Genomic DNA, 12,747 nt, shown 5'->3' on the forward strand with positions numbered 1-12,747 from the left:
TTTGTATTGGCAGTTTTGAAAATACATTTGCATGATTGACGATTTGAAATTTAATAGCTTACTGACAAAAGGTTATTCAAACAGTTAAAAACACGAACAAAAGGCCATTCTATGCGGTAAAGGCGACGGGCAAACCCCGCAACCTTACATCACAAACTGTCACAACACGTAGTTACAGCTTTCCCATTTGAATCCATGTTTTTGTTCGGCGTGGCGTTTAATAATGATGAATTGGTCCTCTGCTACTACCGAGGCTGTGAATGTGCGAAATGTTCGCCGCTTTTCAACCATTGGCGCCCGACCAAGGAAAACATCGGCGTGAGAGAATTCTTCCAAGTTTCCGTGAACTAGTTTCCGGGTATTTCTGTTCCGCGCTTACCGATAGCAAGTTTTTGATGTGAAAGTGATTCGTCTTCCTTGAGGCGACACCCCAGTTTCACAGCAGCGAACAATGGATGGTGACGGAACTGGTTCTCGCCAGTCTGACTCGATTCATATTAAACAGCGCCGAACGCGCTTACGTAACTATGTGTATTGACACTTGCTCGGATATTTCACTTCGTGCTGTATATACACCCCGCAGCAGCAGCAGGATACGAAATGTTTGATTATCTGTGTCCACAGCGCAACTATAGTAGTCCTATCTTACATAAATTGAGATGGATTGCTTCTGCTGCGTGTGCAAGGCAAGGAATTACTCAAATCTTTTCTGTAGGGAGAACTTGCGCATAATTTTGCCCAAAGTTATCACAATGCGTGTTTAACTGGTCAAAACTACAACACTAAACCGACTTTCTCATCCCAATCGATGTTCGTACATGTCGAGCAAGCCACGGTAAATAAACACGCTTTGCTCGTACGATCTGCAGCTATCTACAACCAGATCTCAAATTGTCACCGCGTGCTTCTTTTCTCTAACATTTGTATAAATGTTTCCGACGGAATTGTAATCAAAGAAACATGGTAAGTGTTAAACAAATCTGTTATCTGGATTCGGCGTGAAAACGATGTAGATTTTTGGTACCGAAAATAACATTTTGGTTCCGAACGCAATCTGCCTTTCTAAAATCGAGCAGAAACATGCTGTGAGCATGCGATGCGACAACTTTTGCCCCTGGTCCAACGTTCTAAACTGAGGCTGTGTATGAATATTAAGGTGTTACATATTTACCAAGTGTGTCATGTTTTCGCACATTTACGCATGTTGGCTATATTTAAAAACGCTAAGTGCTATACATCATTCTTATATTCAAAAAACAACTTTAATATAATCGCAGGGTCGGCCGGTCAATTTTATATTACCATCTAATGCACTGTAATTTATTTTCGTTGCTTACGACGTATAAACACACAACGTTTTGAAATTGTCCACAGCATTGCTGCTATTTCTCGAACTGAATTCGTAAAGTGTATATAGAATTCTCCATACCGAATTCTCCGAATTTTCCACTACCAAGTAATATATATCAGCACCATAGCTGGGCGCACCTGTCTGAGCACACGGTAAATAAGCTAAGTTTGATGATACGCACGATTGCACGTTAATATTAAGGCGTGCAGCAACGCATAACAATTCGAATAATAGAAAGTGTACTCCGTATACTCTAAAGTTATGCCAAATAGCACGAATCAGTTCTTTTATCTTTGCCGGTGCACGTGCATTTGAGAAACTTAACCGTAAATGCGTTTTTCCCATATAAATACAAAATCCCTTTAGTAGTCGAAACGTATACTTACACGTAGTTTCTCTGCCGTACATTATCACGCTTAGGGCCGCATGGTTTTCTATATGCCCATATATAGCGTTGGACACAATAGACTCTTAGTGGAAAAACTTAGCTCGGACGAATTTTATTTTTGGATGCGGTATATTTTACTTCGTATCGCGTCGTTATAAAGGGCCACAATGCCCCTGTCGTGGCAAATGGAGCAAGTATAATAGTGCAAGGTTGCCGAGTAGAACCCCGCAAGTTCTTGAAGTGGCACAATCGGTTAGCATTAAGCTAATTACGCCTGTGGAGTGTTAGTTTAGAGAGGAAGTAGACTTAAAAATAAATTTAATGAGCTGAGTGACAATGTCAAATCGACAACACCAGATGTTGCCAGCAGTTGAAGATTTTGGTGAATCCGCAACCGCGTCAGTGATTTTTCCTCGTTTTTTTTTGTGGATCAATCGGCAATGTATCTTGTTGTAGTTAAATTCCCGTCCAACAAACCCGACACTTTAATATATATCATAGGCGCCAGAAGAAATTGCAATAAAATTTCAAAAGCCGCAAAAGCTGTAAATGTTTTTACGATTGAAGTTCTTGCCTGGAAGTCGCGTTATTATGAACGATTGGTTAAAACGTTTCAGAACTGTCAACACTGTTTGCTTAGATTGCGGTTCAATCAAGCCCCTATTTCTTGCAGCAATATTTTGAAACTTATAGCGGTTAGATATAGCGTGATAACCTAATGTTAGTACTGTTGCCGCATGACCCCATTTCGCATAAGCCACGACCCTAATGGTTTAAATATACCCTATGTAAACTCGTTGTGCACACTTGTATTTGTCAAATCATTCATACAAACGAAGTGAAATTAGTACACCACCATTCCAAGTGTAGGCCAGATCACGTTTTAATCGTGAATGTCATGCACTTTGACTTGTTTTTAAAGCCTTCGCATTGAAAGTTTTATACGGCCCTAAAATTGTTATATCGTCTACTCTTTTACTATGTGACCTATGTATTGATACGATTTTACAGAGACTAAAAAATTACTCAAAAAAGTTAATTTGCACAAATTTTTGAGTTACTATTCCAAAATCGCAGTTTTTAGTTTGTAAATAATCTGTAATAAAGCTACAAGGCAGACCCAAAATCTTTCACTAAATTACAAATCTTTGTGTCGCATGTAAACCGTAAATGCATACTTGCCGGGATTATTTGCTTGCTGCCTTGTTGCGCACACAGATTAAATTAATGTTTTTTCGCGAATTTCCCATGCTGCGATTGAATGTCTAGCAACCCGTGGCTATTTCGCACGTTAGTCGTCATTTGTTGACAAGTTATGACTACGTCACGCGGAGCCCAACTGGAGGAAACGCTTAAGAAGATTAAAGTTCCGCCAATAAACGTTAACACGCTGTGATTCCTCGCTCACAAGTTCAAGCCTAATACATTATTTACTCGAGCTTAATTTCAGGCTTAATTATATTCACGAATTCCATGGTAGAAATATTGCAATGCGCGCAAAGAATTCAAGTATACGACGTCTGCAGAATCCATTGAACATTTGTAATGCATCAAAGTTGTTGGCGTGTCGACATGTAATTTCCGAGATCTGTCATTCTTCTTCCACAACGCCATTCCAACTTCCGAGTTTAATCCACGGATTAATCGACAGCTGCCGATTTAAGCTTGTCTTCGGAACATACGTTCGGTTATGGCTTCCGTTAACGGTTTGTCGTACGGTGGCAAACTGATGTATTACCAAGGGCGCGGAATTCACCGCGAATGTGAATTTCGGTGTTTTGCTTACCGAATATAGTTCGAAGTAACCGGCGACTTCCCTTCGTGACACTGATAGTGAATTCGTTTCCCGCGCTACGATGTCCCTTGCCCGCTATATGGATGAATCATGTAGTTCCAGGCGCATAGGAACTCTCTATGCGGGTTGGTTTTAAGCACGCCATGGATAAACACGATGTATGTCTGCGAAGTCGCAGCGGTGTCAGTGGTTTCAATAACCATAATTAGCTGTCAGTCATTCGTGAACAGACGAGTGTTACGTTAATTACCCCGCCGCCGAAGTATGTTTGGGCATCAACCGGATTACGGGTCGTTAAAGTAGGCTACACAAGTCGTTGCTTATCTTTGCCCGCCATGCCTTGTTAAAAGGCAGGTTCCTCGTGAACAGATTCGGTATTGCCGCATCGCTGCCGACCTGTTCTGGTTAAAATACGTGCGAAACTTAGTTTAGATTTTGTCGTCATCGTGATCCTTATGCGCATTTGCTAAATTTTCGTTCACGTTTTACTGAAAGTTGTAAAGTCCCGAAACACACGTCCAAGGCTGCGATCGCTTATGTTTATGCACTCAAACTTCGGATAAATTGTTCGCTCGACACGATACAGTGCCGGGTAGGTCAACAGTGATAAAATAACATTTGCCGTAGCGCCGGAGACAAATTTTAGAAAAAGGCATCGGGGTGTTAAAATCCGCCCACGGTCCTCGAAACCCCGCGCTGGCCTTTGTATAAAAGACCGCGATTTTTCTGTAAGCCTCAAATATTTCAATCTACCTCACTGAGGTAGCAACAGCTAAAGGTAGAGTGAAGTACATAAAGATGTTGACCAGCAAAGTAGTTTTGTTGATTTAGATGTCTCAATATCTTTGTCATGCAATGTTCTATTGTGACATGGGGTGGATTTTTCTATTTTGTTATCTATAGTAGGATAATATGTGATTGCGGTTTGAGTACCAAGAACAGAAATGTTATAATACAGTGGCATAACCGGGGAGGCATCCGGGAAGTTAATGCTGAACGCTGATAAGTTTTTAACGATTCGGTTTCTATATGCACGCAAGTTTTGCGGGAGTCGCATTCTTTAGTTTGATAGCGGCAATCGGGTAAAAAACTTTCCTGGTTGATCGAACAGAAAAACGCAGTCGTGTGTCGTGTTTGCTCATATATAGGGGCAACCAGGTTTGAACTAATATTTCGCATCACAGAACACAAGACAAAAGTGTGTTTAACTAAGTGACATTCTGTTTAAAACTTAAACTACAAACTTCGTGCAAAAAATGTCTTCAGTCGTATCAGCAGTACCAGCAGCCTCTCAAATCCCCGAGGTGAACAAGGACCCAGTGTCCTGCATCCCATGGCCCATTCCACCCCCCAACCCTGGACTGGATATCAAATACAACAAGGTAACATATTTTTGCTTTTAGTTTGATATTCCTGTCATAATTTGATTCTTTTTAATGTAGCCTAAGTTGTGTATTTTATGTCTAGTTAAAAGGTCGTATATGCGCGTCGTCCGTTGTTGTATAACTTGTCTATATTTGCACAATGAATGGGTGATTACTGATTATTAGTCTTGCCAGTTTACAATCTATACTGAATTGGGCCACATGGATTACCCATTAACTCATAAAACGCTAAGACGAGCTGTAAGAATTCCTTCACAGTACCTTTGCCCCGTGTTAACCCTATATATAGTAGGATGGGGAAAGATGAGACACCTTTTTATTCGATTTTCTCGTTCCATTTGGAAGTAAACACAGAAAATTTAAAGAATTATAAAACCGTATCCTCACGGCTCCCATAGACCATTGTTAACGGTTTAAAACGCGATCGGGATATTTGGATACTATGTGCTAAAAGTGTCCCATCTTTCCCCATATTACTATATCAGTATATACTGAAATCGCCAAATTACGCTTAAAGTTTGCAAGCTGCCAAAAATGTGACACAGTTTACAGTTTTATCCGAATTTTATCCTCCAAGGTAGTTGGAAACATATCTTTTTGTTTACCCGTAACAATCTTTGCTTATAATGCAAGCAAATAATACGTTCGTGACAAGTACAACTTGTTAAGATGCCAACAAAAATAATCAATAACAAACATTGTAATAAATTCACCTCCGCCCCGCCCCCTTTTACCCGTGATGCGTTTATTATTAAGACACCCAGCTCCGAGCAGCGGTTGCTTTAACAGTAATAGCTGCGGTCGTATGCCGTGCATCGATTCGATCTCTGAGGTTTTTCGACAACGTAACTTCGTAATATGTTATGCAATTTTCCGTGATTCGAAGTACCGCTGCTGATTATCTTATAATATTCAACGCTCCCAGCCATTCTTGATCTCCGTGGCATCGCTGCTCAGCTACCACACGTCGCCTTAATTAGACAAATGCCTCGAAGCGTGTTGTTCAATACCAAGGGCTGGATTATAACATGACAGTTTAATCGACGGCTTCGACGTTATCTGTATATTATATCATAGAATCTTAAAAGCGAATACGACCATTATAAGAAGCGGGTTATCGCCAAAACAGTATTTATGTATATATATGATAACAAATAAACGATGCTCTTTAATTGGTAAATTGGTGGCACCAAACGTTAACCTTAACATTAATTGTATATTATTTACTCTTTGCCAAGTAAAAGCCAATTGGTTATTTGTGTACTGGTTACGTGCAATATGTGTAAAAATGCCAATTTGCTCCGAACATAAAGGAACATTTGTCTTCCCTTATAGCGCATTATAGCAAGATGCGCATAAATTCCCTTGTTCTTTTTCATCTGCCAATCTGAACCATCTCGTTTACATGAAGCAGAACATTATGGGCGCCCGATAGCGCAACTTATACTTTTATCCATAGTTATCAGCCGACTTTGTGAGCTTGTTCCGCCGCCGCGGTCGAGCAGGCAGGCTATATTGACATACCTTCACGATAAGGTCACTATAATAGGTGGTATCATATTCCCATTGCAAGCCCACGGCCGTGCTTTTTATTAAACTCAATTTTGAACTTGCACATAACGTATGTCGTTTAGGCATTATGATTATAATACTTAAAAAAATGGGTTTCTAAATTTACCTAACTCGCAAACGTAATGGCACCTCATTACACACTCGTAGCGTTAAACTACGCACTTTAACAATGTCATTATCTTTGTCAACCGGACCTTAAATTTGACCACTTACATAACAGTACAATATGTGGCAGCAACGCTAACCGGAACAAACTTGTTATTTCTAGATATTTATCTCCAATGAATGGGTTGATGCGTGTGACGGTGAAGAAATCGATGACGTTAATCCGGCAACAGAGAAGGTCATCACCAAAGTTGCGTACGGGAAGCAGGTAATCCAATTACCTCTGACTTCACTATTTTAACTATTGCGGTTTGATCTTGTTAGGTTGGATAAACCATTTACCATTTTACTATCTATATATACAGCGGTCTTCAGTTCAATTTTAGTCAAATACCGCAGCCAGTTTTTCAAATGTAATTAATTATGTAAATATTTTTCTGAAAGGCTGACGTCGACCGCGCGGTGGCAGCAGCGAGCAAAGCGTTCCAACCTAGCTCAAAATGGAGGCGAATGGATGCTTCAGATAGAGGAGTGCTCATCAACAAGCTAGCTGATTTAATCGACGCTAATAAATGCTATCTGGCGGTAAGTTTCATGCTAAGTGTCATCTGATTCCAATTTCCTTGTATCTGATGCAACTCTCACGTTCCGCTAAATTGGCCTAAATTTAAATATAAAGCGAACGTTAGTATTCGGTTTCGTCACATTGATCGTAAAAAGATTAAAACAAACATGTCTACCTTGTATATCGATAACACTTCCACGTTTTTAAACCGAAACATACCCTGAAGCATGACGGGTTTTCTTGCAAAATTGATTGCAGTTGAACAATTTGCAAAATATTTCTGCCGTTTTCATTACCACCAAAGGTATAAACTCTATAATTTGTAAAAAAAGAAACATATAAGACTGTGGGCAAGATAAAACACCTTGAGCACATAATATACAAATATCCTGATCGTGTTTTAAACAATTAACAACGGTATATGAAGTAGTGAGGTTACTGCTTTATAATTCGTTGAATGTTCTTTGTTTACTACTTAATGGTAAGAAAATCGAATGAAAAGGTGTCCCGCCCTTTCCCAACCTTAATACTTGTACAAGTGCAATTTTGTAAACATCATTTATTTTACAGTGTTTGGAATCTTTAGACTGTGGCAAGCCTTACACACACTCGTTTTTCATGGACACTGGTGTTTCTAAGATATTGCGTTACTATGCTGGTTGGACCGATAAAATGCATGGCAAGACACTTCCCGTGGATGGAGATTACCTTAGTTACACTTTGGTGCAACCCGTTGGTGTCTGTGGACTTATTTTACCGGTAAGAAATTCATGCATTATTGTCGCGGTTTCGGTTATTTAACATTTTACAAAAAGCCGTGTGTGTGTGTTCTGAAAAAATTTAATGTCATACTAGTAGTAAAACCGCTAGTGGCGTTTTTAACTTGATTTACAAACGTATTAATCACCCTTCGCTTTTCGCAGTGGAATGTGCCCCTGATTTCTCTGTGCATGAAGATAGGGCCAGCTCTCTGCTGTGGTAACACTGTAGTTATCAAGCCAAACGAACAGACTCCGCTATCCGCTTTATACATTGCATCACTGGCAAAAGAAGCCGGTTTTCCTGAAGGTGTATTCAATGTTGTACCAGGTGGTCCTGAGGCAGGAGCAGCAATGGCAAGTCATTCCGGCATCAACAAAATCTCTTTCACCGGTTCTATTGCTGTAAGTTGAGTTTTTATACAAAGTATGGTGGAATGGGGTAAAATTAAACATGTTTTAACTCTTTTTCCTCGTCCCATTTCGCAGTAAACAAAGAGTATTTACAGAATTATTTTAAAAATATACTTACAGCACAGTGCTATAATTCAGTTTAAGATTAAAGCGTGAAAACTATTGAGTTATGGTAAAAAGAACAAGAGTTTAATTTAAACATTTTCAGGTCGGTCGCAAAATCGAGGAAAGTTCGGCGAAAACGAACTTGAAACGACTTACATTGGAGTTGTCAGGAAACTGCCCAAACATCGTGTTTGCTGATGCGGATCGTAAGTGTCGACTTAACCTTTAAAATTGGTCAATTATAAAGAATTAAATGATGCAACCTTCATCTTTCAGTTTGATTTATACGTGTCTGGTTTCCGACTATCTGAAGTCTGTTTTTTGAAGTATGAGTCAATATAAGAGTCACTGTTTATCACCGTTACATTGCTCCTATAATCATGGAGTTTCTTTTAGTTGACTATGCTGTTGAAAACGCCCACCAAGCCGTGTTCATGAACCAAGGCCAATTATGTACAGCTGGTGCAAGGACTTTCGTACAAGAAGATATTTATGACGAATTTGTTGCTAAGAGCGTTGCTAGGGCAGCCAGGAGAATTGTAGCTGATCCATTTCAGCTTCACTCTGAACAAGGACCACAGGTGAACTTACTTACACTGACTTTATAATTGAGAACTTTCTGACACAAAGAGCACGGACATGGCACATAAAATGCCCCGTTAGCCTTTACTTTACAATCTAAAATATTGCCTGTAAAAAGTTAAAGTGAAAATATGGTCTCTGTGAAAGTTCATTTATCAGTATATTTTAAAATTAACTTTACTTTAGATCAGCCAAAAACATTTGGATTCGATACTTGGATATGTAAAGTCAGGCATTGAAGAAGGTGCAAAGTTAGAATGTGGTGGAAGCAGACATGGGAGCACTGGTTATTACATGCAACCAACTGTGTTTTCTAACGTTACTGATACGATGCGGATCGCTAAAGAAGAGGTGAGCATTGGTCATTCGGTTTTACATGGAAGCTTACTATTGAATTGCATTATTTAGGTTCGAAATTTACATCAACAAAAATATTTTCTAATATAAAAAATACAACGTATGGGCTCGCCTGTCTCTAACCCAGAGGTTTAAGTCTGGTCGCCGCTACCACCATGGGCGTGTATCCTTGGGCAAGACACTTGGGTTGTCTAAATTGTACATCAAAAAATACATCAAAAAAACAAAACAATCAACTGCCCACAAAGTTACATACGTGGTAACTCCTAAGCTGGTGCGAGGTGTATGAAACAAAACACGTACTCGTGTTATAACGAATGTCGTTTACCGGCCACGCAAGTATAAGATTTACCGATTGACCAAGCCGTATACGTGGATGGTTCTTCAGTTAACACTTTCCCGTAAGCCTACAAATAATATACCAGAACATACTAATGTTAAATATTTATTTTCCAGATTTTCGGACCAGTCCAGTGTATTTTTAAGTTCAAAACAGTTGAAGAAGTTATACAAAGAGCTAACAACACTGAGTATGGTTTAGCTGCTGGCATTTTTACCAAAGATGTATCAGTAGCTTTGGAAATGGCAAAGGCGCTTGAATCAGGAACTGTTTGGTAAGTCTTCTAGAACGTTTTACTTGATCAAAATTTTGACCTAGATAAATTACTGAAGTTAAGCCTTTTGTTTATAATGCAGTTCTGGTTTTAAGTAAATGTTTTTTTCGATCTCAGGGTGAACTGCTACAACGCTTTTGCTGTACAAAGTCCTTTTGGTGGCCTGAAAATGTCCGGAAAAGGAAAGGAAATGTAAGTGAAATTAAAATTTTCTCTACAAATATAGTACTGTGGGGGAAGATGGGACATCATTAGCACAGCACATCAAAATATTATGATCGTGTTTTAAACAATTAACAACGGTTTATGGAAGTCGTGAGGATACACTTTTAGAATTCTTTGAATGTTTTTTAGTATAGTAGGTAGGGGGAAGATTGGACACTTTTTCATTCTATTTTCTAGCTCATTTGGCGGTAAACAAAGAACATTCAAAGAATTATAAAACCGTATCCTCACGACTACCACAAATCGCTGTTCATTGTTTAAAATACGATTATGGATATTTGGATATTATGTGCTAAAGATGTCCCATATTCTCCCACCCTACCATATAAATAGCCAAGAAGATAAAATAAAAATGGGGCTTTTTCCCCACCCTACTATATATAACAATGTACTGTATATCATTGTAGATACTGTACTAAGTAACTTACCACTTTTCTAGCAATATCGCTTATTCTTGTTGCTTTTATTACAGGGGCGAAGAAAGCCTTCGAGAATTTTCCGATGTCAAGACAGTCACTTTAAAACTGCCGCAAATTCAGAATATTTCTATTGGCACTGGATCTACCGTTCAATACAGTACACCGAAAGTTTCGCCTAACTAAATTGCTTTTTATATTTTAATAACACGACTTCTGCTTGACTGCTTCTTGCGTTGATTATATCTGAACTTGGTAAGCTATCGTTGAAAGAGCAAGCTTACATCGTGTACAAACAGTTGCTTTTCATATTGTTCGTATTTTGTTATTTCACAATCGTTCTCGCATTGGTATTGCGCTCCTATCTTCCGTGGCATACTATTTATGCTGTAAATAAAACCAAAAAAGTTACCTCCCGCTTTGTAATTACTCGAGGCAACAACCGCTCTAATTGACTGCAGTGTAACTTTTAGATACCACGGATAAGTTAACTGGTTTGCAGCAGTGCTTGTACTTACAGCTTCGTGTTTAACTGTTGTGAGGAAACAGTCTTTAAAATAGAGCTGTATTTCGCATTAGTTTAGGTTTGTGTTAGATCATGAAGCTTTCAGTATCATTTACAGGTATATTGTCGTACTGTTTTTGTTTTGTATCTAATGTTTCCATAGCTGTATACTGTATTTGCTGGGAGTTCAGTTTTCATTTGAGGCAAAAGTTTACGAGTACAGGTTAACCTCTAAAAAGCAGTCTAAAATGGCATGTTTTTCTATTCGTTATGCATTCTTATAGTAGGGTAGGGTAAGATGGAATGTTTTCATTCTCTTTTATATTCAGAATTGTATACCTCTAGCTCCGTAACCTAAAATAGCGTTGATAGTTGTTTAAACACAACTATGCAATAACTGATTTAGGTACTAACTTTATTCCACCTTACGCCACAGTACTATATAGTAATTTAAAACTATCTAAAAGGTATAAAAGTGGATACATTTTTTATGTCGCAAAAGGTTTTTGTCACCATTTAACACTAAATAGCTTCTAGTACATTTAGTTGCCGCCTATAAACATTCATCATTTGCTGTGGACCAAGCGACATGGTTTGAACTCGAAGCACATTTCCGTTTGCAAATGGATGCTCGTATAATTGTTGTGTTTAATTGATGAGTTACCACTTAGTCAGGCCATGTTATCTGTGTATAGATAGAGAATTCATTTTGAAAAAAGGCTGTTTCTGACTCTCATTCTGTCATTCTCATCAAAAGTCATTGCGCATTAACAGCAAATTTATTAAAATTTATAATATAAAATTTGAACATTTGAATATAACATATAGCTAAAGTCGCTAAAGGTAATATAAAATGCATGAATATGAATTTACATTTCTATAAAATATGTATATAGAAAATTATACAAAATATTTTACATATAAAAATATGATCTTTAAAAAGTGCTTGTATAAAATTTAACATAGTTCGCTTGCGTCTTCTCCCAAACTCGTGCGAATCCAGTCTTCATAAAATGCGACGTTGGTATATGCTCCGTAATTCCCTGGACGCCCGCAACCCCTTCCGAACTGGGTGATACCAGATATGTAAAAATCACAACTGTTCTCACGTTGACACATTAATGGGCCTCCCATATCACCTTTAACAAATACAGATATATTAATTAGAATCTCAGTACTAATAGTTAATAAACAATTTTAAATCTTATAACGAACAAATAGTCCGAAATTTCGGCCAAACTTTGGGACTCAATTCTAGGTCTCTGGCGTGCTTCAGTGTGTGGCCTATTTAAAATACTCGCAAGTATGTATATCTCACCGTAACACAAGTCCTTTCCGCCTTGAATATACCCAGCGCACATCATATTGTTTCTATCAACAGAATATGCGGTGTTGGTATAGGATCTACGACATACGTCGATATCAACTATGGGCAAGTCAACTTCTTTTAACACATTTGACGGCTCGACGCTGTTTTCATCTATATAGGTATAGTCGGTTAGGTTTAAAGCAGAAATTATTTGATTAACGTTAGTAATTAGTGGTTCTCTATTTTTTTCAGTAAGACAGCATATTTCATATTTGTATAACTGTAAGAATGCCAATATATT

The 12,747-nt window shown here is 38.4% G+C and overlaps 2 protein-coding genes across 3 annotated transcripts in view; one reads left to right on the forward strand and one right to left on the reverse strand.

Annotated features, from left to right (window-relative positions):
- The first annotated feature begins 4,686 nt into the window (after positions 1-4,686).
- On the forward strand, positions 4,687-11,043 carry LOC100180469 (retinal dehydrogenase 2). The gene is made up of 11 exons (XM_026834251.1): positions 4,687-4,916; positions 6,760-6,864; positions 7,041-7,181; positions 7,732-7,920; positions 8,085-8,324; positions 8,542-8,644; positions 8,835-9,019; positions 9,207-9,371; positions 9,834-9,991; positions 10,109-10,183; positions 10,689-11,043. The coding sequence occupies exons 1-11, from the start codon at positions 4,791-4,793 to the stop codon at positions 10,816-10,818; spliced, it is 1,617 nt and encodes a 538-aa protein (XP_026690052.1). The 5' UTR covers positions 4,687-4,790; the 3' UTR covers positions 10,819-11,043.
- An 860-nt stretch (positions 11,044-11,903) lies between these two features.
- The window catches only part of LOC100176588 (testisin-like), a 4,050-nt gene continuing 3,206 nt past the window's right edge, over positions 11,904-12,747 (reverse strand). For both annotated transcript variants that reach the window (XM_026834266.1, XM_018811685.2), the window contains 2 exons: positions 12,456-12,521; positions 11,904-12,276 (listed from right to left, as the gene is read on the reverse strand). In XM_026834266.1, the coding sequence (XP_026690067.1) occupies positions 12,095-12,276; positions 12,456-12,521 (248 nt within the window). In that variant the 3' untranslated portion in view covers positions 11,904-12,094. The remainder of the gene's footprint in view (positions 12,277-12,455; positions 12,522-12,747) is intronic.

This window comes from Ciona intestinalis, chromosome 4 (genome assembly GCF_000224145.3).
Source record: "Ciona intestinalis chromosome 4, KH, whole genome shotgun sequence".
NCBI lineage: Eukaryota > Metazoa > Chordata > Ascidiacea > Phlebobranchia > Cionidae > Ciona > Ciona intestinalis.

Excerpts from the sequence above, each read along its gene's own strand:
- LOC100180469 (XM_026834251.1), top strand. The coding sequence starts at position 4,791 with ATGTCTTCAGTCGTATCAGCAGTACCAGCAGCCTCTCAAATCCCCGAG. Across the intron at positions 7,182-7,731 it reads CTAATAAATGCTATCTGGCG|TGTTTGGAATCTTTAGACTG; the intron begins GTAAGTTTCATG and ends TTTATTTTACAG. Across the intron at positions 8,325-8,541 it reads CTTTCACCGGTTCTATTGCT|GTCGGTCGCAAAATCGAGGA; the intron begins GTAAGTTGAGTT and ends AAACATTTTCAG.